We start from the raw sequence: 25,572 nt of genomic DNA, 5'->3' as shown, positions 1-25,572 counted from the left end.
CAACCCTATCCAGCCTCTATGGACATAATTTGATCTCCCCGATTAAGATTGATAGATCCTTTCCACAGATTTCGGTCGCTTACGCATATGTGCCTAAACTGATGGGCATAATTTTTCTAGATTGCCCCAATAGTTGGCTGTTTAAATCCAGAGTGCTCCAGCTATAATAATGGTAATATCATCACTCCCTTAAGTACACCTCTGCCGTTCACATTCTATCGCTATTGTGCACAGACAGATCATATTTCAAGAATATGATTGCAGCTTCAGAGGTTGAGTTAACATAGAGATAATATTTTGAAAAGGGGTAACTTGATCAGAGGGTGAAAGCAAATATGAAGTCAGTAGCTCATTGCCACTTAATTTACTGAGTCTCTTTCTTGGTTTGTCATCGGATTCTTTTGGAATCCTTGGTGCTCTCTGAATTTGAGTATTTGCTTGCTGACATTTCATTACCCAACTAGATAACATCATCAGTGCAAGTAAGTGTGTGATGTGTTCAAAAGAAACCCCAGAAAGTCCAGTTGCCTCCTGAAGAAAACACCTGGATGACTGAGAATCTCCATAGACATTCCTTGATATTGTTTTCTGTTTAACTGTTTGTCTGGTGTTAACCCCTGCTTATCTAGGGGTTGGTGGCTAGTCTTTTTGTCTCCTTCTTAGCTTATTTTTTTAATTGTCTCTGGCTGGTCCAACAGTGCAGATTGACCTCAACCTTTCACCACCATTGAGCCCAAACTTTCTGTTGTTAAGTGAGACATTTCTTAAGTGAGTTTTGCCTCATTTTATGAACTTTCTGGCCACAGTTCTTAAGTGAATGACTGCAAGTGTTTAAATTAGTCACACCGTTGTTAAGAGAATCTGGCTTCCCCATTGACTTTGCTTGTCAGAAGGTCGCAAAAGGGGATCACTTGACCGCAGGACACGGCAAACCGTCATAAATACGAGTCAATTCCCAAGAGTCTGAACTTTGATCGCTTGACCATGGGGAGGCTACAAAGATCGCAAGTGTGAAAAACGGTCATAAAGTCCCATTTTTTCCAGTGCTGTGGTAACTTTGAATGGTCACTAAATGAATGGTTGTAAGCAGTGGTGGGATTCAGCCGGTTCACACCAGTTCGGCAGAACCGGTAGCTAATTTTTTGTTGCCCAGTTCCAGAATGGATTTCCGGAAGCGGCATCCACACAGAGAACCGGTTGTTTGCATATTTGAATCCCAAGGATTACCTGTAGTGGATAATTTCAATGTCAAATGATTGTTCACTGTCTGTTAATTGCCCTCCTCGAATGGTGTCTAAATGTGGTTTATCTCCGTGGGTCCACTGATGGCTGGTTTGTCTGAATGCCACATTTCCAGGAATTCCCTAACCTTTCTGGATTTAGCTTGGTCTAGGATGCTCCTAGTTTTTCAGTTAACCATGGTTGAGCCTGTCCATGGGGGAGCTTTCATTGTGTCTTCTGACTGCAAAACACCGTGCTACGAAGACAAAGAAAGCCTCTGATATTTTCAAGTTTCATCATTTATCTCTCGAGAACACGAGGCAATTGGGGGAGAGGGGAGGGAGGGGGAACACGCTGGCCCTCCTGCCACTGGGAAACTTTAATCACAAACAATAATAAAAAATACCCACCCCCCATTCTCTACTAGAAGTCTCGATTGACTTTAATAAGAAACTAATTGCCGAGAGATTAGCGCCTGTTTTATGCAACAAGCTACAAAGCAGATGAGGACAAGATGATAACAAGATGTAATCAAGAGATATTAAAGACAGCAAAATAGCGAAGAGGGAACTGGAAGAGGAGAAGAGACAAGGCTGTTCTAAGCCAAAATAAAATCCAATGAATTCCCTCCCCAAATTCTATACCCCTGACATTGCTACGAGGAAGCGAAGCCTCTCCCCGTAATTAAGGGGCAGCTTGGCATTCTGGAGCAGCCTTCAAAAGCAGGAGATCGGGATAAAAAAAATGTCAAAGGATTTGCCGCAGTCAGAGAAATGTCTGTTATGGAAAGAGCATAATTATGTCTTAAATCAGTGCTTTTCAGCCCTGGCAACTTTAAGATGGATGGACTTCAAGTCCCAAAATTCCCCAGTCAACCTGCTGGGACTTGACACATCTTAAAGTTGCCAAGGTTGAAAAATACTATAGTCTTCTCCTCCTCCTCTTCTTCCTTCCTTCCTTCCTTCCTTCCTTCCTTCCTTCCTTCCTTCCTTCCTTCCCTCATCCCTCTTCTTTTCTACCCCTCTTCTCCTTCTCCATCCCTCTTCTACTTCCCCAGCCCTTTCCTCCTCCTCCTCCTCCTCCTCCTCTTCCTTCCTTCCTTCCTTCCTTCCTTCCTTCCTTCCTTCCTTCCTTCCTTCCTTCCTTCATCCCTCTTCTTTTCTACCCCTCTTCTCCTTCTCCTTCTCCATCCCTCTTCTACTTCTCCAGCCCTTTCCTCCTCTCCTTCCTTCCTTCCTTCCTTCCTTCCTTCCTTCCTTCCTTCCTTCCTTCCTTCCCTCCTCCCTCTTCCTTTCTACCCCTCTTCTCCTTCTCCATCCCTCTTCTACTTCTCCAGCCCTTTCCTCCTCCTCCTCCTCCTCCTCCTCCTCCTCCCCCCCTTCCCCCTCCTTCTTCCCCTTCATCCACCTTCCCTTTCCTAATAATCCTCCTCCTTTTCTTCCCCTTCACTCTCTCTTGTCATCTTGGACACCTGGAAAAGTTCAAAGTTCGAGCAGTTGTCAGAGACACCGCATAAAGTTGATTGGCCATCAGGCCACTTCAACAAATTGTCACGAAATCTGCAAATCTAGGTCTCAAATACAGTCAATTGGGGGCCTTATACCTTGGTAAACTACTCTAACATCCTGATCAAAACGCAGAACAGAAAGTTATTTGAGATGTGAGCCGCTGAACAAATTCCCCAAAGTAAAGCAAGGATCCATTTCCCTGCAATATCGTGATACTGGCAACAATCCAATTATGAAGCTGCCCATATTTTTCCTTTTCAGCAAAGGCAGATTTCTGTCTTAGCTTAGCAATGCCTCCAACTAGGAGTGAGGTTTTTTCCCCCTCTTTCTTTAGCAAAAGGAAAAACTCTGGAGTATAAATCAGGAGGAGGAGGAGGAGGAAGAGGAGGAGGAGGAGGAGGAGGAGGAGGAGGAGGAGGAGGAGGAGGAGGAAAAAAAGATCCTTGACAGTTCACCCATAGTTCTGTTTGCTTGAGGTTTATTTTTCTTTCTATTCTTCTTCTTTTTTTCTTGCTATCTTGCTCCCAAAGAGTATTTACCTCTCTGCTTGTCACAGAAAGGAATTTGCCTCTGGTCCTGGAGATTTTATTTTAGATCTGCAACAATGAACATTCAATTTCCCCACTGCTCTCTTCTGAGCACTAAAGTACAATAACCCAGATTAAGATATACTGCAGCTGTCAAAAGCAGAAGCTCTGAATGATGCTAGGGGCCGGGGACCAGCCGGGCCAAAGCGTCATCTTGATGCTTTGCTTCTTCACATCCTTTGCATACAGAACGGTCCGGCTTTATCCCTGTGCAATTTCACTTCAACTCTGGGGTTGGTGCAGGGGGAGAGGGGCTGAGATGACTTGGATACAGCAAAACTATCTTTTCTTGGCCAATTTCTCTGCTGCTCAATCTGAACACGCAGTGCAAATATCACCGCCGTTAAGTCCTTGTGAAATACGGCACCGTGGAAATACGATGGATAGACAGCCTGCCCAGACTCAGTCCTTAAATATTCATTTAAATGATATATATTCAATTAATCAAGTCTGCATTTCATTATCTACTTAATTGATTATGTGCCATCCCTTGCAACCAACACAGATATTCTCCACAAGGATCCGTCTCTGTTTTTTTCCCAAGTCTTCCAGCAGCATAGATATTTAATATGCCCCTTAGTCTATAAATAAGTGAATTGCATATATGTCTCTGTGTGTCCATTGTGTGTGTATAATTGATACGTTGTCTTTTATTGATATTTGTGTTTGTGTATATGCAATACTGTGTATGTTTATAAACTATTTTTCTGCTTATATAACTACAAGTTGGCATCTAGTTGGCATCTAGTTGGCAACTCAAACTTCCTTTTTCCGCTATCTATTCAAGATGAACAGCGATTAATATTCATATGTATTTATATGTAAGGGTGTAGGTATATACATAGGTATGTGCATAGTATGTTTATATGTGGGTTATGTATGTGTTCGCTTTTGAGAGCAGGCAACAGAATTTCATTCTTAACCTGTGTCAGTGTGCCCACAGTAAAAAATGACAATAAAGTTTATCTAGTTAGTTTTCTGTTTTTAAGTTGGCAGAATATATTGGTTGTAAAATCCAATGCACCTCACTTAACAAACTGCATTGCTTTGCATGGGAAATTCTGGGCTCCATTGCGATCATAAGTCAGGAACAACCTGCAGACACACACACACACACACACACACACAGAGACACAAATATCAATACAGGCAGTCCTCAACGTACAAACTGCTTGCTTAGTGACCATTCAAAATTACGAAGTCATGGAAAAAAGCGACTTAGGACCGTTTTTCACACTTATGACCGTTGCAGCATCCCCTATGGTCACATGATCAAAATGGTTGCAGTGTCCCCAGGGATCGTGTGATCTCCTTTTTTGATCTTTTGACAAGCAAAATCCACGGGGAAGCCAGATTCACTTAGCAACCTCACTTAGATTCCTTACTTAACAACCGCAGTGATTCACCTAATCACTGCGGCAAGAAAGGTCGTAAAATGGAGCAAAATTCACTTAACAACTGTCTCACTTAATAACAGAATTTTTGAGCTCCCTTGTGGTCATAAGTCCAGGACTATCTGTAAAAGATTGGGGGGTGGGGAGGTTGGGTGTCTCTGCGTGTGCATTTTTTCCCCCTGCCAATTTAAATACACGCAACTCAACTTTCCTGCAAATGCCCTCGGACTGCAATTCCAGAATAAATTTTTAGAAATTTCCAGAGCTCATCTGAAACTGAAGAACTGAATGCGAAGCAGAATTGTGGGATAGTAAACGAAGAGAAAAGGCAGCAGAAAGCTCAATGCAGGGGGGAAAAAAGCTTTTAAAAAGCACTTGAGACGTTTATTACCATTTACTTTGCAACTTCTTGGTTTCACCATAAAAAGGCCAACAGATTTTTTTTTCTCCTCCCCCCCCCCCAAAAAAGGATAAAGCTAGAAAACACATCAGCCACTCTAATTCTAGGCAGTTTAAAGTTTCATTAATCTTTCTTTTTCTCTCCAGCCACCATCCCTGGCTATTTGGCAAGCTGTGCCTGAGAAAATAAAAGAAAGGAAAACTCATATTATCTCAGCATTGCTTTAGCGAGAGGGGCTGAAAGGAAACATTTTTCATGCAACACCATTTATGGGACCCCCGCAATTCGAAACAAGTTGTTGCATTTGCACCTTTCGTAGCTGAGTTAAAACCATGAAACAATTCTTTCAAAGAATCTTCCGGGTAAATTAATCGCTGGAAGTGAGATCAGAGCTTTTTTGGAATTTTCAAGTGGAGACACAGATTAAGTCTTGAAACCGTTTTTTGATCATCCTGTAAATTTTTAACTCTCTCTCCCCTCCCGAATCTTAGCTGTTATCTATCAGCCGCTGCTGTGAGTCATCTCTCCTTTGTTGAAGTGCCCTGGAAACTGTGTTTAAGGTATTCTTTTTAATGTGCCATGCAAGAAAGCTTTCCAAATACTAAGCCAACTTTCCCTTAAAAGCTTTGGCGGAGAGCTCTTCGTTTTTGTCTGAAAAGAATAACTCCAAAAAAAAAAAGCATTAAAACTTTGCAAAAGCTAGGAATAGTTGAAAATCCTAGAGTCCTCCCCTGGACATTGGGTAACTTAACTGCCTCCATCCTTGTGCCTTTTAGCTGACTATGGATAATGGGATTATCCACCCGCATACTTAGAAGGCAGCAGATTTGGAAAGCTGAGAAATGCTATATTCTGTCATTGAAAGAGCAGCACGTCCAGGTATCTTTTGACTTATAACAGTCTGTTTAGTGACCGTTCAAAATCCCAAGGCACTTAAAAACACTGCTATCCTGTCTCCCCTATTTCTTCTTTTCCTTAGACTAGCCAAACCCAAGTCCCGCAGCGGTTCTACGTATGTTTTGATCTCCAGGCCTTTGATCATCTTAGTTGCTCTTCTCTGACTTTTTTCCAAACTCTCAACATTTTTTTTTTGTGATACGGTGATCAAACTTTAGCTGCAATATTCCAGGTATGGTCTCTCTAGGGTTTTATAAAGCGGTACTAATAACTCGTGTGATTGTTGTATAGTGGGTTCTGGAGAGGAGGAAGGACGCCAAGACGATGAGTACAGCATAGCAGCTCTTCATTAGGTGGAAGGGACTGTACTGGGGAATAGGGGCTACCTGCACTCTTTATATACCTGGCCAGTATCTGGCCAGGTACTCAACCAACCAATAGGTTTGAACCTCTGTTTCCCGCCGAAATGCTTCCCGCCAAAACAGTTACAGTTCAACGCCTCCTGGTGGTGACTCTTATACACAGCTTTAGGTGTTCCAATAAAGCTTAATACATAACAGTGATCTTGGTTTTTATGGGGGATTTTTTACATTTTTCTACTGTTTTTAGTTGGGCTCATGTTTAATTCTCTTTTTAATTTTTGTAATTTGTATTTTTATATATGCCCTGTTCACCGCCCTGAGTCCTTCAGGAGAAGGGTGGTATACAAATATAATAAACTTAAACTTAAACTTAAACTTGATTCTATGCCTCTGCTTATGAATTCTTACGAAGCCTGTGTGTTGCAACAAGCAGGTATTGGTTCAAGGACAAATGTGTGCCGAAAGAGTGTGGATGGAATACTAAACACCCTGAAAGAATTCCATTTGTCCATGTGGACCATGAGGAACTAATTCCCAAACCGACAAAGGAAGGAAGGGTGAGAGGTCCACAAGAAGGCAAAGATGGAGGAAGTTGTGGGTGGAGCCTCAAAAGAGAGAGGTGAGTAGTTTCAAGATAAGGTATGATGAAGTCCCGCACCAGGGTTTGTCCAACTTGGCCACCTTCAGATGTGCAACCTCAAAGTTTAAACTTTTGTATCTTGGATTCTGAGAGTCAAAGTCCATATCTCTTGCAGCTGTTATACAGGAAGTCCTCGCGTTACAACCGTTCCCTTACTGGCCGTTCAAAGCACTGAAAAAAGTGACTTAGGACTGTTTTTCACACATATGACCGTTGCAGCATCCCTATGGTCACAGGATCAAAATTCGGATGTTTGGGTCATATTTATGACCGTCACAGCCTCGGGGGGGGGCGTTTCCTGCGATTCCCCTTTTGAGACCTTCTGACAAGCAAAGTCTGTGAGGAAGCCTTGTTCCCTCAACAACTGCGCTATTGACTTAGCCGCAGGGATTCACTGAATGACTGGGGTGAGAAAGGTCGTAAAATGGAGCAAAATTCACTTAACAACTGAACTCAGTTGTGGTCATAAATTGAAAACTACCTGTATTTGGAAAAACGTGTTGGCCCTATGTCACACCGGTAGTTGTCCAACTTTTTGGCTTGCCTGGGTCGCATTGAAGGAAGGGGCCACATATAAAATATGTAAAATTGTTAATGTGTAGATAAACAACAAGCTTTCTTTATTTTTTAAATATTTTTTTATGATCTAGGGGGGCCACGTTATTAGCTGTCCAGTGTTCCTGCACTAGATCAGTTTGGTAAAAGCCAGGCCAATTTGCAAAGTCAGAGAGATGTCAAGAACAGGGAATGGGTCCTGGTGCAAACTGGCCTAACTACAGAGTAAATGTTTTATTAATCAACCATATTGGCGGTGGGGGGTGGGGGCAAGAAGCATTTGTGTCACTGTCTCTATTCTATCCCAAAGTGCCTCATTTGTGGCAATTTAGTTCATTTGCATCAGAATTCAAAAGACATAAATTACATCACTTACTGTCAATGTACATCGTTATCATCGTTAGACATCCTTGACATAAATTGATACAAATAATGTAAATACGATCTAATTCAATGTAAATGTTAAGTGCTTTATCTGGAATATTTTGAATGCCACAAGTTATTGGGGGGAAGGAAGAGTGTTTAAACAGAGATATGATCTAATGCCTCTGAAGTCTGGCAGATGGGATCTGTTAAACCAAAAATTTATTTTATTTCTTTCCTTTCTCCCTTCTCTTCCCTTGCTTCCCCATGCATTTACTTCCTCTCCTCTCCTCTCCTCTCCTCTCCTCTCCTCTCCTCTCCTCTCCTCTCCTCTCCTCTCCTCTCCTCTCCTCTCCCCTTCCTTCCTTCTTTCCTCCCTTCTCTCCTTCTCTCTTTACTTCCTTCTTCCTTCCTCCTCTCCTCTCCTCTGCACTCTCTTTCCCGTTCCCTTTCCTTCCTTTTGCATAATGTTACTGAATAAAAAAGAGGAAATTTTGTAGTGTAAATGTTTTTTCAACCTTGGCAACTTTACGTTGGGTGGACTTCAACTCCCAGAATTCCCCAGGTACCATGTTGCCTGGGGAATTCTGGGGGTTGAAGTCCACCCATCTTAAAGTTTCTGAGGTTGAAATGCACCACTGTAACGTATACATTGATTCCATATTCTATTACATCTCTTATAAGATGAACAGAATTTTGGATTGCACAGTGGGAGGCCAAGTAAAAACAGGACTTTCATTTTTTTAAAATCCTTTTGTGTTATATGCCCGCCCCCAATTTCCTACCTTCACATGTGCTCCAGTTCTGTTAAACTAGCCCACCCTGACTTTCCCCGTTGTAGTGAAGATGTAGAAAAAGCAACAAATGCATAAAATGGCTTCTTCATCCACAAAACAGACAGTTGCGCATACTAATTATACGTTCAAAAGCCGGCAGACGTTAAGATAGATCAATTGGAATTTGGCATCATTGTTTTGAACAGATGATTATGTGTCTCCTGTTAAAACTTTTTTTTTGTCCTTCCCGAATTTGTAAGCCTGAAAAATAATTACATCTTCAGTAGGAGCCACGTGTGTTCCAATTATGGACACAACAGGTCTGCAATTGCAAGTAAACTTTCTCTAATAAAAATGGGTGGTTCTGCTTCTCCGAGAAGAGTGATAAAAATTGAAATCTGTCATTACTACCTGGCACTTCCTCATTCATTGACGCAAACATTTATCCTGCCATCTGTCAGGAACCATCCCAGCAAAGTCATAGAGAAACACATTCAGGGAAAGACGAAAGCATAGAAAACTGTCAGTTCAGATAGCCCCCAATTCCCAACCATTCATTTAATGACCATTTGCAATTACAGCATTGGAAAAAGTCACTTATGACCGTGAGAGGGGAATATTTGTAGCTCAGGGTTGAACTGTGGGGTCCTTGGTGCTCTCTGAGCTTGGTGGTTTTTTTGCAGACGTTTCATGACCAAACTAGGTAACTACACCAGTGCTCCATAAGCAAGCTCAGAAAGCACCAAGGACCTCTCCTCTCTCTTTTACTGAAGTTTTGTATCATGCATGTTAGCAACCCCATACGATTAAAAGTGTTTTCCAAACAAGGTGCATTATACTGTTACTATTTTTTAAAACAACAACACGAGTTTGTAGCTAGCTTTTCATTCAACTTCCTTAAAAATACTGTTTTTCTCAGGCCCTTTCTTGTGAGAATTCACCTCTTTACATCACTGGATTTTTGAAACATTACTCCACTGGAATGCTATATTATGTTTCAAAGCACTAGCCAATTTGCTGTATAGAATAGAGTAGAGTAGAGTAGAGTAGAGTAGAGTAGAGTAGAGTAGAGTAGAGTAGAGTAGAGTAGAGTAGAAATAAATAATGGAATGGAATAAGAATAGAATAGAATAGAATAGAATAGAATAGAATAGAATAGAATAGAATAGAATAGAATAGAATAGAATAGAATAGAATAGAATAGAATAGAATAGAATAGAATAGAAATAATGGAACGGAATAGGAATAGGAATAGGAATGGAATAGAACAGAACAGAACAGAACAGAACAGAACAGAACAGAATAGAATGGGACCTTGGAACTAATCTGATTGACATCACCAGTAGAACCTGGCTGAATTATTAGTCAAGTAAAACCCTTCCTCAAAATAGCTGACAAATGGGGACACTATAGAGGCGTGAGAAGAACATGCCGGTATCAAATTCTATACTACTTCGAACTTTATTGCAACATTTTATAACAGTTGTGATGTCTATGAAAATTCTCAGGCATCCAGGTCATGGCTGTCCAGTTGCCTTTTGAAAAAGCACCTTTGAGACTACCAGTTGTGATGAATTTTCTTCATGGCAAGTTCCAAGTATTGACTAATAACAATCCTTTTATCCTGAAATCTCTTCCAGTTAATTATCCACAGAGCTGATTAATTACACTGACATAAATACTTCAGCTTGATCGTCCCCATAAGTAGCTCAGAGTCAATGGACATTCTAAGTGCAAATCATTAATGTTTTTGAAAGATTATTCAGAGCAACCCTGTATCTGCAAACTTAAGGTGAGAGGTGTACCTTACACTCATTTGGGAGGTGGGTCTTTGGACTTCAATCCCCAGGGTTCCTCAGTCAGCATGGAATTCTGGGAGTTGAGGTCCACACCTCATGAAGAGGCTAAGGTTGAAAAACACAGCCCTTTGAGGCAAAGAAGAGGCCAAAGATGTCACAAAAGGCACTCATTCTCCCAATTTTGGAATGTGAAAGTAGAATTCACTAAAATTTGGGGTCAAAGCACTGCTGACAAGAAGCAAAATAAAGACACCAAAGCTATCAATCCCTGCCCATCCAACGGTGCCTCTTAGTTCCAAGACAGGAGCATCGATATGTACCAAAATATGTACCAAAACGAGCAAGAAATTTAGAGACCTCATTTCTCTCAGGTGCCAAGCAAGTAAAATACTGGTTTAAGACTGGAGTAAAGTAAATGAGTTGACTCTGGGGGAAAACATTGGAAGAATGGCATCCCAAAATGATAAAAAGGGAACGTTATTTACCAGTCTAATTACTGTGCATGTGATACACTTTACCTGGGAGGTTGTACAGCAAAGCAACAGAGAACTGGGATCATATATAATTCATAGACTGCAGCACATTGCTCCTTTTTCGCTGCGTCTTTCCAGGCCTTCAGAAGGAATCCTCCATCTTCATTTCCCTTGCAGAATTTTCGTTTCATTGAGCCTTCGTGGCCAACCTCCTCATTGACAAGACTTTTGAAAATTGAAGACGACTTTTCTAATGGAATCCATCAGAAAAGGGGTCCTCCATTTTTTTGGCAAAAACCATTTGCTACATTAAGGTTGGGTCTTCTGGCTTTTATCTTTAAGATGTCCACTTCAGCTACATTGACACCCACACACACACACACACAACTGACAACATTGTCTATGGAGATTTTCAATCATCTAGATTATGGTTGCCCCCAAAATATGACAGCCATCTTGTCTTCCCATCCATGCTTGACAACGTGGGCATGTCAACAATCAACAGGAGAAAAAGTATGGAATAAGACACCAGAGCTCAAGTCCCTCATTTGCACACACACACACACACACACACACACACACACACACACACACACACTTCTTTCCACAGTTCATCTGGGGGTTTATTATTTCCTTCCCTAGGGCCAGCCAAACTGACAGATCCCCGCTCCCGATACAAATTAATACAAAATGGTTAACACCCCACCCCCACCCCACCCACCGTTAAGTCTAGAGAAACAACAGATCAAATTACCATCACTCCATTTGACAGGCCTGGCTCAGAAGAAGAGTCTGGCTCCTTGCCGCAGAGCACAGAGTGTGAGAGTTGACAATGGTAAGTCCCCAGGCAAAGCTCAGAAGCTATCTGAGAAGACCCTCTCCACCCCACCACCACCCCGCTCCCATTCCTGCCTGCCTGACATCTTGAAATATTCACATGAACTCTAAAATCAGGGTCATCTTTAATGGGGGTGAAGTGCCCCTCAATCCCTGTTGCCAAAATACACAGCTCCTCCATATTCTCTGCGTCACTGAAAACAAGCAGCAGGGTAAGTAAAACATCACAGCCCAAGCTCAACATCGCTTGGAGAAACGGGTTGTAGAATCCACAATATTGTGGAGAAAAATTGTGAGGTGGTATGAAGAGATGAGAGCTACTTTGCTCTAGTAGTTAAGGCACCAGGCTAGGAAACAGGAGATGGTGAGTTCTAGTCCTGCCTTAGGCATGAAATCCCGATGGGTGACTTTGGGCCAGCCACCAGGTGACTGTGAGTTCTAGTCCTGCCTTAGGCGTGAAATCCCAATGGGTGACTTTGGGCCAGCCACCAGGTGACTGTGAGTTCTAGTCCTGCCTTAGGCGTGAAATCCCAATGGGTGACTTTGAGCCAGCCACCAGGTGACTGTGAGTTCTAGTCCTGCATTAGGCGTGAAATCCCAATGGGTGACTTTGGGCCAGCCACCAGGTGACTGTGAGTTCTAGTCCTGCCATAGGCGTGAAAGCCCGTTGGATGACTAGTCCTGCTCTCTCCACCCAACCCACCTCATAGGGAAAATAGAAGGAGGAAGGTGTATTGAATATGTTCACCACCTTGAGTTATTTCTAAAAATAATAAAGAAATCAAAGAAACATAAACAAACATGCTTGCAAACAAGAGGGGGGGGCGTGGACAGGGTCTTGTGGAAAAATTAATTCTTTTCCTCCCCTTCTACAGAAGGCTTTGATCTTACATGACATCGTCCACTGTCTTGGGGGTATCAGAGTGGGACGGGGGGAGCAAGGAGACCCAAGGACAGAGTTCATACAATGCCTTTGGACAAGTCTTGGCTTCTCAGATTCATTAACCTCACAAAGATGCTGGTGGGGCCATTAGCTAAATCAGGGGTCTTCAAACTTGGCCCTTTTATGACGTGTGGACTTCAACTCCCAGAATTCCCCAGCCAGCATGCCTGGCTGAGGAATTCTGGGAGTTGAAGTCCACACGTCATAAAAGGGCCAAGTTTGAAAACCCCTAAGCTAAATCCAGGAGGAATAAGAGACACCATCCATTTTGTTCAGCCTTACCTGTAACTTTGAGTTCCGTTGTGCGTCTAATCAACTTCCCTTCAAACTTCAGCTCACAAGTATAATTTCCGCTGTCTTCCTCTTGAACATCTTCTATTGAAAGTGTGTTCTCTTTCTGTACCACCACACTTCTCCACAGCTTGGGCTTGCACTCCTGAGGGGGAATGGAAGCAAAACAACACAAAAAGATTGGTGCTTCAACCCAACGAGAATCACACGATTCGCTAATGCAACTTGACTGGATCTTCAATTATGTACGATTTGTTTTATTTATTTGCTAACATTCCGGGAGTGACCAGGGAAGGAGAGTCTTGCAAATCCTAGGTCAACCTTGCAAATTTCTGAGGCGAGGGAATTTACCACCCATCAGAGGAAGGAAGGTTTGAGAGCAGATTAGACGAGTCTCAGGTGGAATCCTTCTGTTTTTCTTCTTCCACATTGGCTGGGAATTCTGGGGACTGTAGTCCTACCCCAAGCGGAAAACCCCGCCCCCCCTAGAAGCTATTGCAATGTGCTTTGTTGCCTTATCTGCACGCCAGTCATTTTCAAAAACTCTGACTTGCAATCCTGTCGTTCCATTTCTTTTTTCAATGGGCAATCTCCCTTCTGCTCAGTTTAGTCAGGATGACAGCTTAATTGTTAGTTGTCACCCATCAGGCAGATGTGGTGCAACTTATGGATGGAACTTGGATAATAATGAGGCAAAAGATCTCGGCATAGGGTGCGTTGAAATGTTGCTTCAGCTACAAACTCATTTGGCCTTCGACACACAAAGAACTAAATGTATGTGAATGTGTGGGTCACAGAGATGCACACACACACACACACACACACACAAACAGAGAGAGAGAGAGAGAGAGAGAGAGAGAGAGAGAGAGAGAGAGAGAGAGAGAGAGAGAGAAGGAGAGGTCCACATGTATTGGAGGATGACTCCCCAAATTCCCAGCCAACAGGATCAAACTTTGGAGAGGTTAGGCTGAGTCAAGAAATAGCCATGGCTACTTTCTTGTCACAGGATATCACAGTAAATGCTTCAAACTGTGAGAACAGCCAACCAGTGAAACGGCTTGCCTTCAGAAGGTCTGGGTGCCCCATCACTGGACGCTTTCAAGAAGAGACTGGACAGCCATTTGTCTGGAATGGTATAAGGGTCTCTTGTTTGAGCAGGGGGTTGGACTAGAAGACCTCCAAGGTCGCTTCCAGCTGTATTATTCTGTTATTTGTTCTCTTTTTGACATCTACCTGACATCTACCCTTCCCCCCCCCCCCACACACACACACACTCACACAGAGACGGCAGCAGGGATGGAAGAGATGATCTTTGCTAAACTGCTTTCTGGGTGACAGTTTTCAAAATCAGGATAAGGACCTCATGAGATCAGGACAAAATCTGCTTATGTCCCCCGGGGGGGGCTGAAGGTTGCCACTATGTTGTCTTCTAATCAAAATCTTCCTCTCCTTGGAGAGCTACACCCTTCAATTGCCTCCTTTGCTAGGCTGGCTTGAGATAAGTATTTTTCTCATAGGGGCCAAAGTTGCTCCCAGACAAATACAGCAAGCGCCCCCACCCCCCACCCCGCACTAACCCCCTCGGCTTCTGCTAATCTCTCCTCCCTGCACGGATGTTGTCAGCCTTCCCTGACATACAGTATGACCACGAATCAGAAGGTCTCTGCTCTCTTCTGACATATTGCGAGGCTCTGCATGTCGTCCTGGTTCCAGAAAAATTATTTGCAAACATTGCAGCACTGGAAGCAAAGCCGATCAGTTGAAGTTGCAATTGCCTCATTCTGCTTTGGCAGCAAGGCACAGAGAAAGAAGGGAGGGAGGGAGGGAGGGAGGGAGGAAGGAAGGAAGGAAGGAAGGAAGGAAGGAAGGAAGGAAGGAAGGAAGGAGGGAGGGAGGGAGGGAGGGAGGGAGGGAGGAAAGAAGGAAGGAAGGAAGGAAGGAAGGAAGGAAGGAAGGAAGGAAGGAAGGAAGGAGGGAGGGAGGGAGGGAGGGAGGGAGGAAGGAAGGAAGGAAGGAAGGAAGGAAGGAAGGAGGGAGGGAGGGAGGGAGGGAGGGAGGGAGGAAAGAAGGAAGGAAGGAAGGAAGGAAAGAAGGAAAGAAGGAGGGAGGAAGGAAGGAAGGAAGGAAGGAAGGAGGGAGGGAGGGAGGAAGGAAGGAAGGAAGGAGGGAGGGAGGGAGGGAGGAAGGAAGGAAAGAAGGAAGGAAGGAAAGAAGGAGGGAGGGAGGAAGGAAGGAAGGAAGGAAGGAGGGAGGGAGGGAGGGAGGAAGGAAGGAAGGGAGGGAGGGAGGGAGGGAGGGAGGGAGAGAGGAAGGAGGGAGAGAGGGAGGGAGGAAGGAAGGGAGGAAGGAAGGAAGGAAGGAAGGAAGGAAGGAAGGAAGGAAGGAGGGAGGGAGGGAGGGAGGGAGGGAGGGAGGAAGGAAGGAAAGAAGGAAGGAAGGAAGGAAAGAAGGAGGGAGGGAGGAAGGAAGGAAGGAAGGAGGGAGGGAGGGAGGAAGGAAGGAAGGAAAGAAGGAAGGAAGGAAAGGAGGAGGGAGGGAGGAAGGAAGGAAGGAAGGAAGGAGGGAGGGAGGGAGGGAGGGAGGGAGGGAGGGAGGAAGGAAGGGAGGGAGGGAGGAAGGAGGGAGAGAGGGAGGGAGGAAGGAAGGAAGGAAGGAAAGAAGGAAAGAAAGAAAGGGAAGGAAGGAAATAGAGGGATGGAGGACTCCCAAATGAAATAAAAGAAAAAAGACTTTAATTAAGTCTACACAAGACCAACTCAGGAATAAAGACGGAGGCTGCCCCAGAATGGAAAGCCGTCCACATACAAAAGAAGGAAATCAAAGGAACAGTAACGAATTCTCTCAACTAAAAGTGTCATTTTCCGGAATTTTACCCCTATGATGAAGCTCATACCCAAAAGATGCTCCCCCAAGCTCTTTCTTCCCAAAGTGTGAGGCCACCTGCAGTACTGAAGCCCGTCTTTCCTTTTCTTTTTTAGGAAAACCTAAAAAGTCGGATGGCTTTGAAACTATTTTTTTTTTCCTTTTTCACAATTTTGGGTCGCTGACTTCCGTCAAAGAGCTTCCTGGGTCACCCTTGTTCTGAGCTGAGCTTCATTTGCCTCTTAGGCCATCTGCGTATTTCTTTTTTTTAGCGAGTTGCTTCATGTTAGCTGCTTTGCATGGCCAGAAAAAGCAGAGTAGAAATTCATTTTAAAACCCAGTGTTTGTTTCTTGTTTGTTTGTTTTCCTTAAGGTATGGCATCGTATTTGTTTGTTTGTAAGGGTCTCACCTTATACCAGATAATATCCGGCTCTTGCTTGCCTGTTTTGTAATCCTCCGTATCCGGGCAGGAAATGACTTTGGTCCTGGTAATTTCTGATTTTTCTAAGTAGCGAATTGTGCTGTTGTAACAAAGTCCAAGCTCATTTTCAGCCACTGTCAACGACATGGATACTTTCATGCAATATGTTGAGTTTCTGCAGAGAAATAACAGAAGGTGGCGCCGGTTAAAACTTAAAATTGACATTATTCATCCTCTGAGTCCATTGCATTTGTCCTCAAACACGGAGCGTGCAAACATGGATGAAGTACAGGTATTAGAACCAGAGTGGAGCCCCAAATTTATGTTGCTAAGTGAGTTTTGCCCCATTTTACGACCTTTTGTGACACACCTGTTAAGTGGATCACTGCAGTTGTTAAGTTAATAACCTGTGGTTCCAGCTTCCCCATTGACTTTGCTTGTCAGAAGGTCGCGAAAGGGGATCACGTGACCCTGCCAGGATGCTGCAACCGTCATAAATATGAACCAGTTGTCAAGCATCCAAATTTTGATCATGGGGATTTTTATTTTTTATTTATTTTAATTCCATTTATATCCCGCCCTTCTCCGAAGACTCAGGGCGGCTTACAAGCTTAGCAGTAGCCTTCATTCTATGTATATGCCTGCTTGTTAGGGCTTTCACACACACACCCCAAGCGGCATTATTACAAAGTCAGCTTATTGCCCCCAACAATCTGGGTCCTCATTTTACCTACCTGGGAAGGATGGAAGGCTGAGTCAACCTTGAGCCTGGTGGGACTCGAACCTGCACTAATTGCAGGCAGCTGGTGTTACTTAAGGAGGCATTAGCCCAACGGTTGTGAAAAATAGTGCTAATTCACTTTTTAAAGTAACTTTGAATGGCCAGTAAATGAATCATCGTAAGTCAAGGACTATCTGCCCTTTGAAAAAGCCACTGGATGGTGAGTAGTAAACAATGAAATTAGAAGCAGTTGACTAAGTAAAGAAAAAAGAAAAAAAAGTGAGGGCATTTTGGCATTCCAAAAGGAAATGGACCCACTGCGGTGACCTGCTTAATTTTTTGCAAGTTAAATCAAATCACAATGAATGGCATGCTTGATGCCATCTTTATTTGAATCCAAAGCAAGAATCTGAAAAATAATTTGCCTCTCCAGAGTCTGGCAGACGGGGGGGAAAAAGAATTAACAGTGAGAAATCACATTAACTGCATTAAACAAATTGATTTTTAAGATTTATTCAGGTTTCATTTCATTACGATTTTAGTGAGATTTCATTATGGTCAATTAAATAAAACTGAATTTAGCTTTTGACCTGTCCTCCTATATTCCTTTACATCTCATCCTAATCACATTTGCTTAAAAAAAAAAAGCTCCTGGCATTTTATTTTTTTTTAAAAAAACATGCACACAAACAACTGATTCCTACTTTCCAAATGAACGATGCACTAAAATATGCTTATTTATCTACAGTTTTGGGCCCACTGCAATAGGGGGGGTGTTCTCCTTTTAATTTTCCAATTTGGTAAAACAAGGGCCCAGATTTTGTGTGGGGGGGGGCAAGAGGCTGACTCTAATAAACCCGCTTAGAAAGGGCTGCAAAACACTATGAAGCGGTCTATAAGTCTAAGTGCTATTGCTATAAGTCATTTTTTCCCCCAACTCTGAACGGTTGCTAAACAAATGGCTGTAACTCGAGGACTATCTGTGCCGGATCTGAGGAAAATTTAAAATGCAGAATGGAAAACTGGGTCAAATGCCTCCGTTTCACCAGACTAAGCAACTACCCAGAAAAAATAGCTCACGGATAGTTGCCCCAGTCTTCGCATCAAATATTTACAGATCCGACGCAGCAACGTTGCAATCCAATCTGTCAGATTTCCAGTTTAATCAGGCAGAGTTGGGGGGAACGCATCCCTTTAAGACAAGACGAGGAAAACTGACAGATGCCTTAATGAGGGCTGAGGTTTCCCCATTGTGCCTTTTTTTCCCCTGTCATTTTAATTGGCTTCCCTGCGAAAGGGGATCGGAGTCAGACCGAGACGTTGAGGGGTTTGAAATTCACAAAGGGGGACACACACACACCCCCAGAGAGAAATTTGCCATCGATAGACAGCGAGTTCTTGCTGAATGGAGCATCACCTCACGATGCTTTTTTTTCCTGTTGAAATCAACTCTTTTAGAAGGTTTGATTGATAAGAAGTGGGGATAATTTTATTTATTAACTGTACTGGCCACCCATCTTACTGCAGGCTAACTTTGGGTGGCTTGCAATATTTTTTTTTAAAAAAACTACAAAAATACAAACCAAACGGGGTCACACTTCATCCTCTTGTGCCCATGTAAAGATTCCAGACTAATTCCCCACTTGACTCCTCCCTCTGGCTTGGCCAGTCACTCTCCAATATGTATTCAGGTAGTCCTTGACTTACGACTGGAAAAATAGATCCTTAAGCGGCTCAGTTGTTAAGTGAGTTATCAAACGACCGCACCCAATTTTATGACTTTTTTTTGGGGGGGGGAGTTGCAGCTTTTAAGCAAATCACATGATCTTGGTTTGTGACCTTCCCTGTCAGATTCCCCATTGACTTTGCTTGCCAGAATTTAGCTGAGAAGATTGCAAATGGTGATCAGGTGATTCCACAGGATGCTGAAATTGTTGTAAATGTGAGCTGGCTGCCAAATGCCTGGATCACAATTACATGACTGTAGGGAACACTATGACAGTTGTAAGTGCAAGACATGGTCATACATTACTTTGTCCAGCACCATTGTTAACTTCAAATGATCTCTAAACAAACGGTCAAAAGTGAAGGACTCCCTGAATGTATATGTTTACATATATGTATACGCTCCACCATATTAAGACCGAAGGCATTCTCAGCAAACCTGAAGCCATACCACCAAGCCTATTTAGATCCCAACCTGACCACTAGCTCTTCCAGAAGCTTTTCTTCATTCACCTGCCATTCTCATTCAGTTTCCTTGCCATCCGTGCTCCGGGAAGAGTCGTTAATAATTAACTTGCTCAAATAATTATGAATTTTCTTGATTAGAGAACCGAAAGGTCAGCTAGTTGGGAAGATCGGGGTAAGAATAAGTTCACGAGTGAGTTTGTAACACAGGCAGCGGGTACCACCGAACAACACCTTTCGACAAACGAACCGGTTAATGATCTTGCATTATTTAGTTCATATTTTTCAACACCGCCTAGGGCAGATTCTATTTAAATTGCTCACTGGCACAAGGACCTAAAACTGCTGAATTCTTCTCATTAGCTACAATTAGGTAAGAGTCAGATTGAGGAAACGTACCATCCGTTTAGTCAAACATTGCATGTACTTGCCCGGAGGGAGAAGCCGCATTCGCAAAGGATTAGTACAGCACAATATACATTTGCACATGTTCTAAAAATAGTTAGTAAACTTCTGATAAAAGCTTGTCTCAATGGCCAATTCCCTAGTTGATTTGGAATTTGTTTTGGCTATTCCATGAAAATCGCCCTAAGAAGCGTCCAATTCTGGTCCAATTGCCAAGAAGGAAATATAGAATATGAGGGCACTAGGGTGAGTCTGTGCAAGATTCTTTTTAATGAAAGGAAGGACTAAGGGTGACATGATAGAGGGTGTTCCAATATTTGAGGGGTTGCCACAGAGAAGAGGGGGTTCACCTCTTCTCCAAAGCACCAGAAGGCAGGAGAAGAAGCAATGGGTGGAAGCTCATTAAAGACAGATCCAATCTGGAACTAAGGAGAAATTTCCTGACAGTGAGAACAATTAACCAGTGGAATGATTTGCCTCCAGAAGTTGTGAGTGCTCCAACACTGGAGGTTTCCAAGAAAAAGATTGGACAATCATCCATTCAGGATGACATGAGTTCTGCTGCCGTGAGCAAGGGATTGGATTAGAAGACCTCCATGGTCTATTCTATTCTATTCTATTCTATTCTATTCTATTCTATTCTATTCTATTCTATTCTATTATTATTCTATTCTATTCTATTCTATTCTATTCTATTCTATTGTACTCTACTCTACTCCTACTCTACTCTACTCTACTCTACTCTACTCTACTCTACTCTGTTCTGTTCTATTCTATTCTATTCTATTCTATTCTATTCTATTCTATTCTATTCTATTCTATTCTACTCTACTCTACCCTACCCTACCCTACCCTACCCTACCCTACCCTACCCTATAGAGTAAAGTAGAGTCCTCATTAAAGATGTAAAAGAATGGCCATCATAACATCAAATCTGTACCCCAAGAAAATGTCAGAAAAGGCTCCTACTTTCCCCTTTGCACACTTATTTTGTTTTTAAGTCACATCACCCCAATTTTAGGTGGGGGAATCAGACAAATTCTGGCCTATTGTCTCTCCAATACTTTATCAATATCATGTCTTATGCAGTTCTTGCAGTTCTGAAGAACCTCAGAAAATTCTTGTTCAGCCGAGCCTACTTCACAGGACTGTTACCAGGGAGAAAAATAGAATTACTGTGTGAATTCTGCCATTAGTTTTGGGATGAAGGCTGACATATGAGGACCTGAATGTGTGGACTCCCCATCACGACACCCATCTGTTTTGTTACTGGTTCTCATCAAGAGATGCCTGAGAAAATGGATGAATTTCACTCTGCCTCCTGTATATTATTCCATTCCCTCTTGATCTGGGAGCTGATGGATGTTTTTAATGGTATATTTGTTGAATGGCTGTTGCTAGCTTTATCGCAACAGCTTTTCACCTTGTATTGCTAGAACAGTAATAATAATAAAAAGCTGCCCCGTTAGTGCTCTTCAGGAAGGGAGTTGATGTTCATTATAGTCTCATTTTGCTGGGGGAGAGCAGGAACGGTGGAGGTCAAGGAAATGAACGGGTTTGTAGACCCAGGGCAGAGCAAAAGAATAAAACTACAGTGGTTCTAGCATTCATAATATATTCCCATAGGTAGAGGCTGGTGGGTGGAGGGGGAGGAGGCACGCTCACACATAACACACATAAACCTCTTCTATCACAAGCAGAATTGCTAGTGGAAGGTTTGCGGGGGAAAATAGGAGTGAGAACGTGTCACCTCTTCCAAAGAAAATCACATTTTCTTAAGAAGGTCCTGGAGCTCATCAACACAGGTAAAGGTGAAGGTAAAGGATTCCCCTGGGCAGTCATGTCCAGCTCCAGGGGGCGCTGCTCATCCTCAGTTTACCGACCTCGGAAGGACGGAAGGCTGAGTCGACCTTGAGCCGGTGAGACTCGAACTTCTGGCAGTCGGCAGAGTTAGCCTGCAATACTGCATTCTAACCACTGCACCACCGAGCACAAGATAAGGGTAAAGGTTTCCCTGTCCAGTTGAGTCTGACTCCAGGGGGCGCTGCTCATCTCTGTTTCTTAGCCGAGGGAGCCAGCATTGTCTGAAGACATTTTCCCTGGTCGTGTGGCTGGCATGACTGTACTCCAAGGCACACAGAATGCTGTTGACCTTCCGACCAAAGTGGTACCTATTTATCTACTTGCATTTGCATGCTTTCGAATTGCTAAGCGTTCAGGAGCTGGGATAAGGAACGGGAGCCCACCCTGTTGGCTGGAGCTCGGGTCTTGAACCCGGGCTGTCAGCGTCCCAGCGTCCCTCCTTGATTAATTTCCATCCATTGCTTCTTGTCCAGCCTTCAGGTGCTTTGGAGAACAGGTGGACCCCCTTCTTCTTTGTGGCACCTCCTTAGATTTCGGAACGCTATCACGATAACGTCTTGATAAGATAACTAACAAGATAACTTATTTTCCCGCCCACTCTCTAGCTTCTGCATGTATCCACCTTAAGCACTAGAGATTTTTTTAATTCTTTCTTTCTTCTGTTCTTCTGCAACATTTCCTGTTAATCTTATTTACTGTTCCATACGGTTCATTCACCACTACTGCCTTCTGCGATTAGAAGTCTAGTTCAGCTTGGAAAAGTGGGGAGGGAATTTCCACACGTACACACACACACCGCGCAAAATCCAATTGCTGGATCGCCCCCTTTAAAAGGCTACAGAAAACTCCCATTGGCCCATCGGCTTAAAGGTAATCAGGGAATTGTCACCACTGGCAACTCTAGAAATTCTGTATAGATCTCGGTTTTGACATTTAATCCCCCTGAGCCTTTTTCTATGGCTGCTTTCAGCATGCTATTTCTTCCAAGGCATTGAAAGAAGAAAGGAAAGGGCGGGTTCTGTGTTGTTGTTTCTCCCATCATGTTGAGAAGGATGAGAGTGGGAAGCGGCAGTTGTAATTACTGTAATGTTAAATTTTAGGTGTTTTTTTTTTAAAAAAATGGGCGAGATTCAGATCCAAACAGGGAGAAATTACTTCTTTCATTTCTTTTCATATATTCTTATTTTTTCCTCTTTTTTTCCTCCACTCTTCCTTTTGTTTTCTTTTTTCTTTCTGCACTTTTTACTTCTTCTTTCTATTCTCTTCATTTCCTGCGGTTTGCCTGAGCATTTATCTTTATAACGGTAATGCTTAATAAAATGACCTGGGGGAGGGGGAAAAAGCAGCAAACTGCAAAAGTCCAGGTGATTTACCTTTGGAGACCTACATGGCTTGGGATCGGGTTTTTCCAGGAATCTCTTACCCATCCAACTAGATCAGAATGGGCATGCTGCAGATCCCGTCAGCTGAAGAGTGTTGGTTGGTGGGGACCTAAAGACGGGCCTTTTCTGCAGTGGCCCCTGCTCTATGGAGCCTCCTCTCTTTTGGAGATTAGAATGGCCTCAACCCTTGTTAGCCTTTTGTAAGGCCTTAAAACCTGGACAGGTTCCATGGCTGGTCCTGAAGGTGTTAAGGACACTGTTGCCTGGCCTTATTGTCAACTGGCCAAGTATTCAGCTGTTGTGTATTTTTGAGGTCCCTATTGTTTTTATTGTTTAAAAATGTTATGAGGAGGAGGAGGAGGAGGAGGAAGAAAAGAAAGGAAGGAAGGAAGGAAGGAAGGAAGGAAGGAAGGAAGGAAGGAAGGAAGGAAGGAAGGAAAAGCAAGCAAGAAAGCAAGCAAGCAAGAAAGCAAGCAAGAAAGAAAGAAAGAAAGAAAGAAAGAAAGAAAGAAAGAAAGAAAGAAAGAAAGAAAGAAAGAAAGAAATGAGAGAGAGAAAGAAATGAGAGAGAGAAAGAGAGATGATAGATGATTGATTTTTTTATTTTATTTTATTTTTTTATTTTAATCCCATTTATATCCCGCCCTTCTCCGAAGACTCAGGGCGGCTTACAATTTAAGCATAAACCAATGTGCTTAGCAGTAGCCTTCATTCTATGTCTATGCCTGCTTATTAGGGCTTTCGCCCCCCCAAGCGGCATTATTACAAAGTCAGCTTAATTGCCCCCAACAAACTGGGTCCTCATTTTACCTACCTCGGAAGGATGGAAGGCTGAGTCAACCTTGAGCCTGGTGGGATGAGAACCTGCACTAATCTCAGGCAGCTGGTGTTACTTAAGGAGGCATTAGCCCACTGCTCCACCAAGGCTGATTGATAGATAGTGGCCATGGGTAGCCAGTAAGGCCACCAAAGGCATGACTACAATTGCTGGATTTGTTTCCTGTCTTTCCCCCAAAATAATGCGAATACAGAAACAGACCTAGAGGACACACACAGGAAAGAGCACCATCCAAGGTTTAGGTTAGGATGGGGGAACCTAACTGCCCTAGAGGCAGAAACAAAATTAAGTCTCGGTCTTTGGGTGACAATGGAGAGATGCTGAAGATGATGGTGGTGGTGATGATGATGATGCAATAACAATCCTAAAAGAAAGAAGGCTGAGGGTTTTGAACAGCTTCTAACTTTGGGAGGCTGGGAGGCTAGAGAGGTCTGGTTTTGTTTCTTTACCATTAGGCAAATCATCATGGTTGCCGTTGTCATTGTGCAAATCATCCATTAGCTTCCTCTGGATTTTGGCACGCTGATGAATTATGCCAGACTTCGGATGCCTGCTCTTTTCAGAAACAATTGGGAGGCTCGGTCCTTTGGCAAGCAACGTTTCAATCCAGAGTGGAATTTTTCCAGCTGATTTGTTACGTTCTTGAAAAATGAGGCCTTGCAATGGAATTGCTGACAGATTTAAACTCTGGTTGTATCAGCAAGAGCTGAAAGATTAATGGCGCAGCTCTTCCCCGCAGAATGCATCACGCTTCACACTCAGGTCTTCGATATCAGGACATCCTGGTTGCTGCTCTTAATGTGAGTTGTGAGTCCTGGATAGAAAGGCCCCGGAGACCTGGTTCAGAACCCAGAGGAGGATTACATCCCAGAAGAAAAAGGAGAAAGAAAGAAAGAAAGAAAGAAAGAAAGAAAGAAAGAAAGAAAGAAAGAAAGAAAGAAAGAAAGAAAGAAAGAGAGGGAGGGAGGGAGGGAGGGAGGGAGGGAGGGAGGAAGGAAGGAAGGAAGGAAGGAAGGGGAGAGAGAGAGAGAAAAGAAGGAGGGAAGGGAGGGAAGGAAATGGAGAGAGAGAGAGAGAGAGAGAGAGAGAGAGAGAGAAGGCAGAACAGCATTGTCAACAATGCTAAAATCACTCGTGGATGGTCTGGTGCAGATAAGCATTGACCTACATCAGAAAAGCCAGTTTGACTCTAGTGGTTAAAGCACCAGGCTGAAAACCAGGAGACGGTGAGTTCTAGTTCTGCCTTAGAGTGAAAGCCGGCTGCGTGACTATGGCCCAATCACCAGGACACGGTGAGTTCCAGTCCTACCTTCGTCATGAAAACTGGCTGGGTAACTTTGGGCCAGTCACCAGGAGATGGAGACTTCTAGTCTCGTCTTAGGCATGACATGAAAGGCAGTTGGGTGACGTTGGGCCAACCTCCAGGAGATTCAGAGTTCTCCAGTGTACGGACTTCAGCTCCCAGAATCCCCCACACACCACGGATGTCCGTCTATTCCCAGAACTCTGGGATGTGAAGTTTACACATCCCAAAGTTGCCAAGTTTGAGACACGTTCCTCTAGTTCCTCTTGTGGCTATTTAGCACAAACGAATTCCTACCGGAGCCCCGATTGCTTTTTTTTTTTCCAAGGCAAAGCTCTTTTTTTTTTTGCAAGCTAAAAAGAGACCTATTACTCAAATCAATTCCTTATAGCACTGCAGGCTTCCACCGGGCTCTTTTTTATGCGGACGGCCAATTGCTTCAGATACCTGCAAAAATATTCTGTTCTATCAGGAACTCACAGGAGAGACGGAGATGGACAGAGGTCAGATACTGACGGAGCAGAGCCGTGACCCGGCCTG

At 43.4% G+C, this 25,572-nt stretch overlaps 1 protein-coding gene across 1 annotated transcript in view; it reads right to left on the bottom strand.

Moving 5' to 3' along the window:
* IL1RAPL2 (interleukin 1 receptor accessory protein like 2) overlaps positions 1-25,572 on the bottom strand; it is a gene marked incomplete at its 3' end in the record, with an annotated part of 258,654 nt that overhangs the window by 85,452 nt on the left and 147,630 nt on the right. The window contains exons 4-5 of the mRNA XM_083372225.1: positions 16,319-16,505; positions 13,038-13,191 (exon numbers count right to left, since the gene is read on the bottom strand). Coding sequence (XP_083228351.1) covers positions 13,038-13,191; positions 16,319-16,505 — 341 coding nt within the window. The remainder of the gene's footprint in view (positions 1-13,037; positions 13,192-16,318; positions 16,506-25,572) is intronic.

The sequence above is a fragment of the Vipera ursinii genome (genome assembly GCF_947247035.1).
Source record: "Vipera ursinii genome assembly, chromosome: 12".
NCBI classification, from domain to species: Eukaryota; Metazoa; Chordata; class Lepidosauria; order Squamata; family Viperidae; genus Vipera; species Vipera ursinii.
The sequence above is the reverse complement of the archived record's forward strand: the minus strand, read 5'-3'. Positions and strand labels throughout refer to the sequence as shown.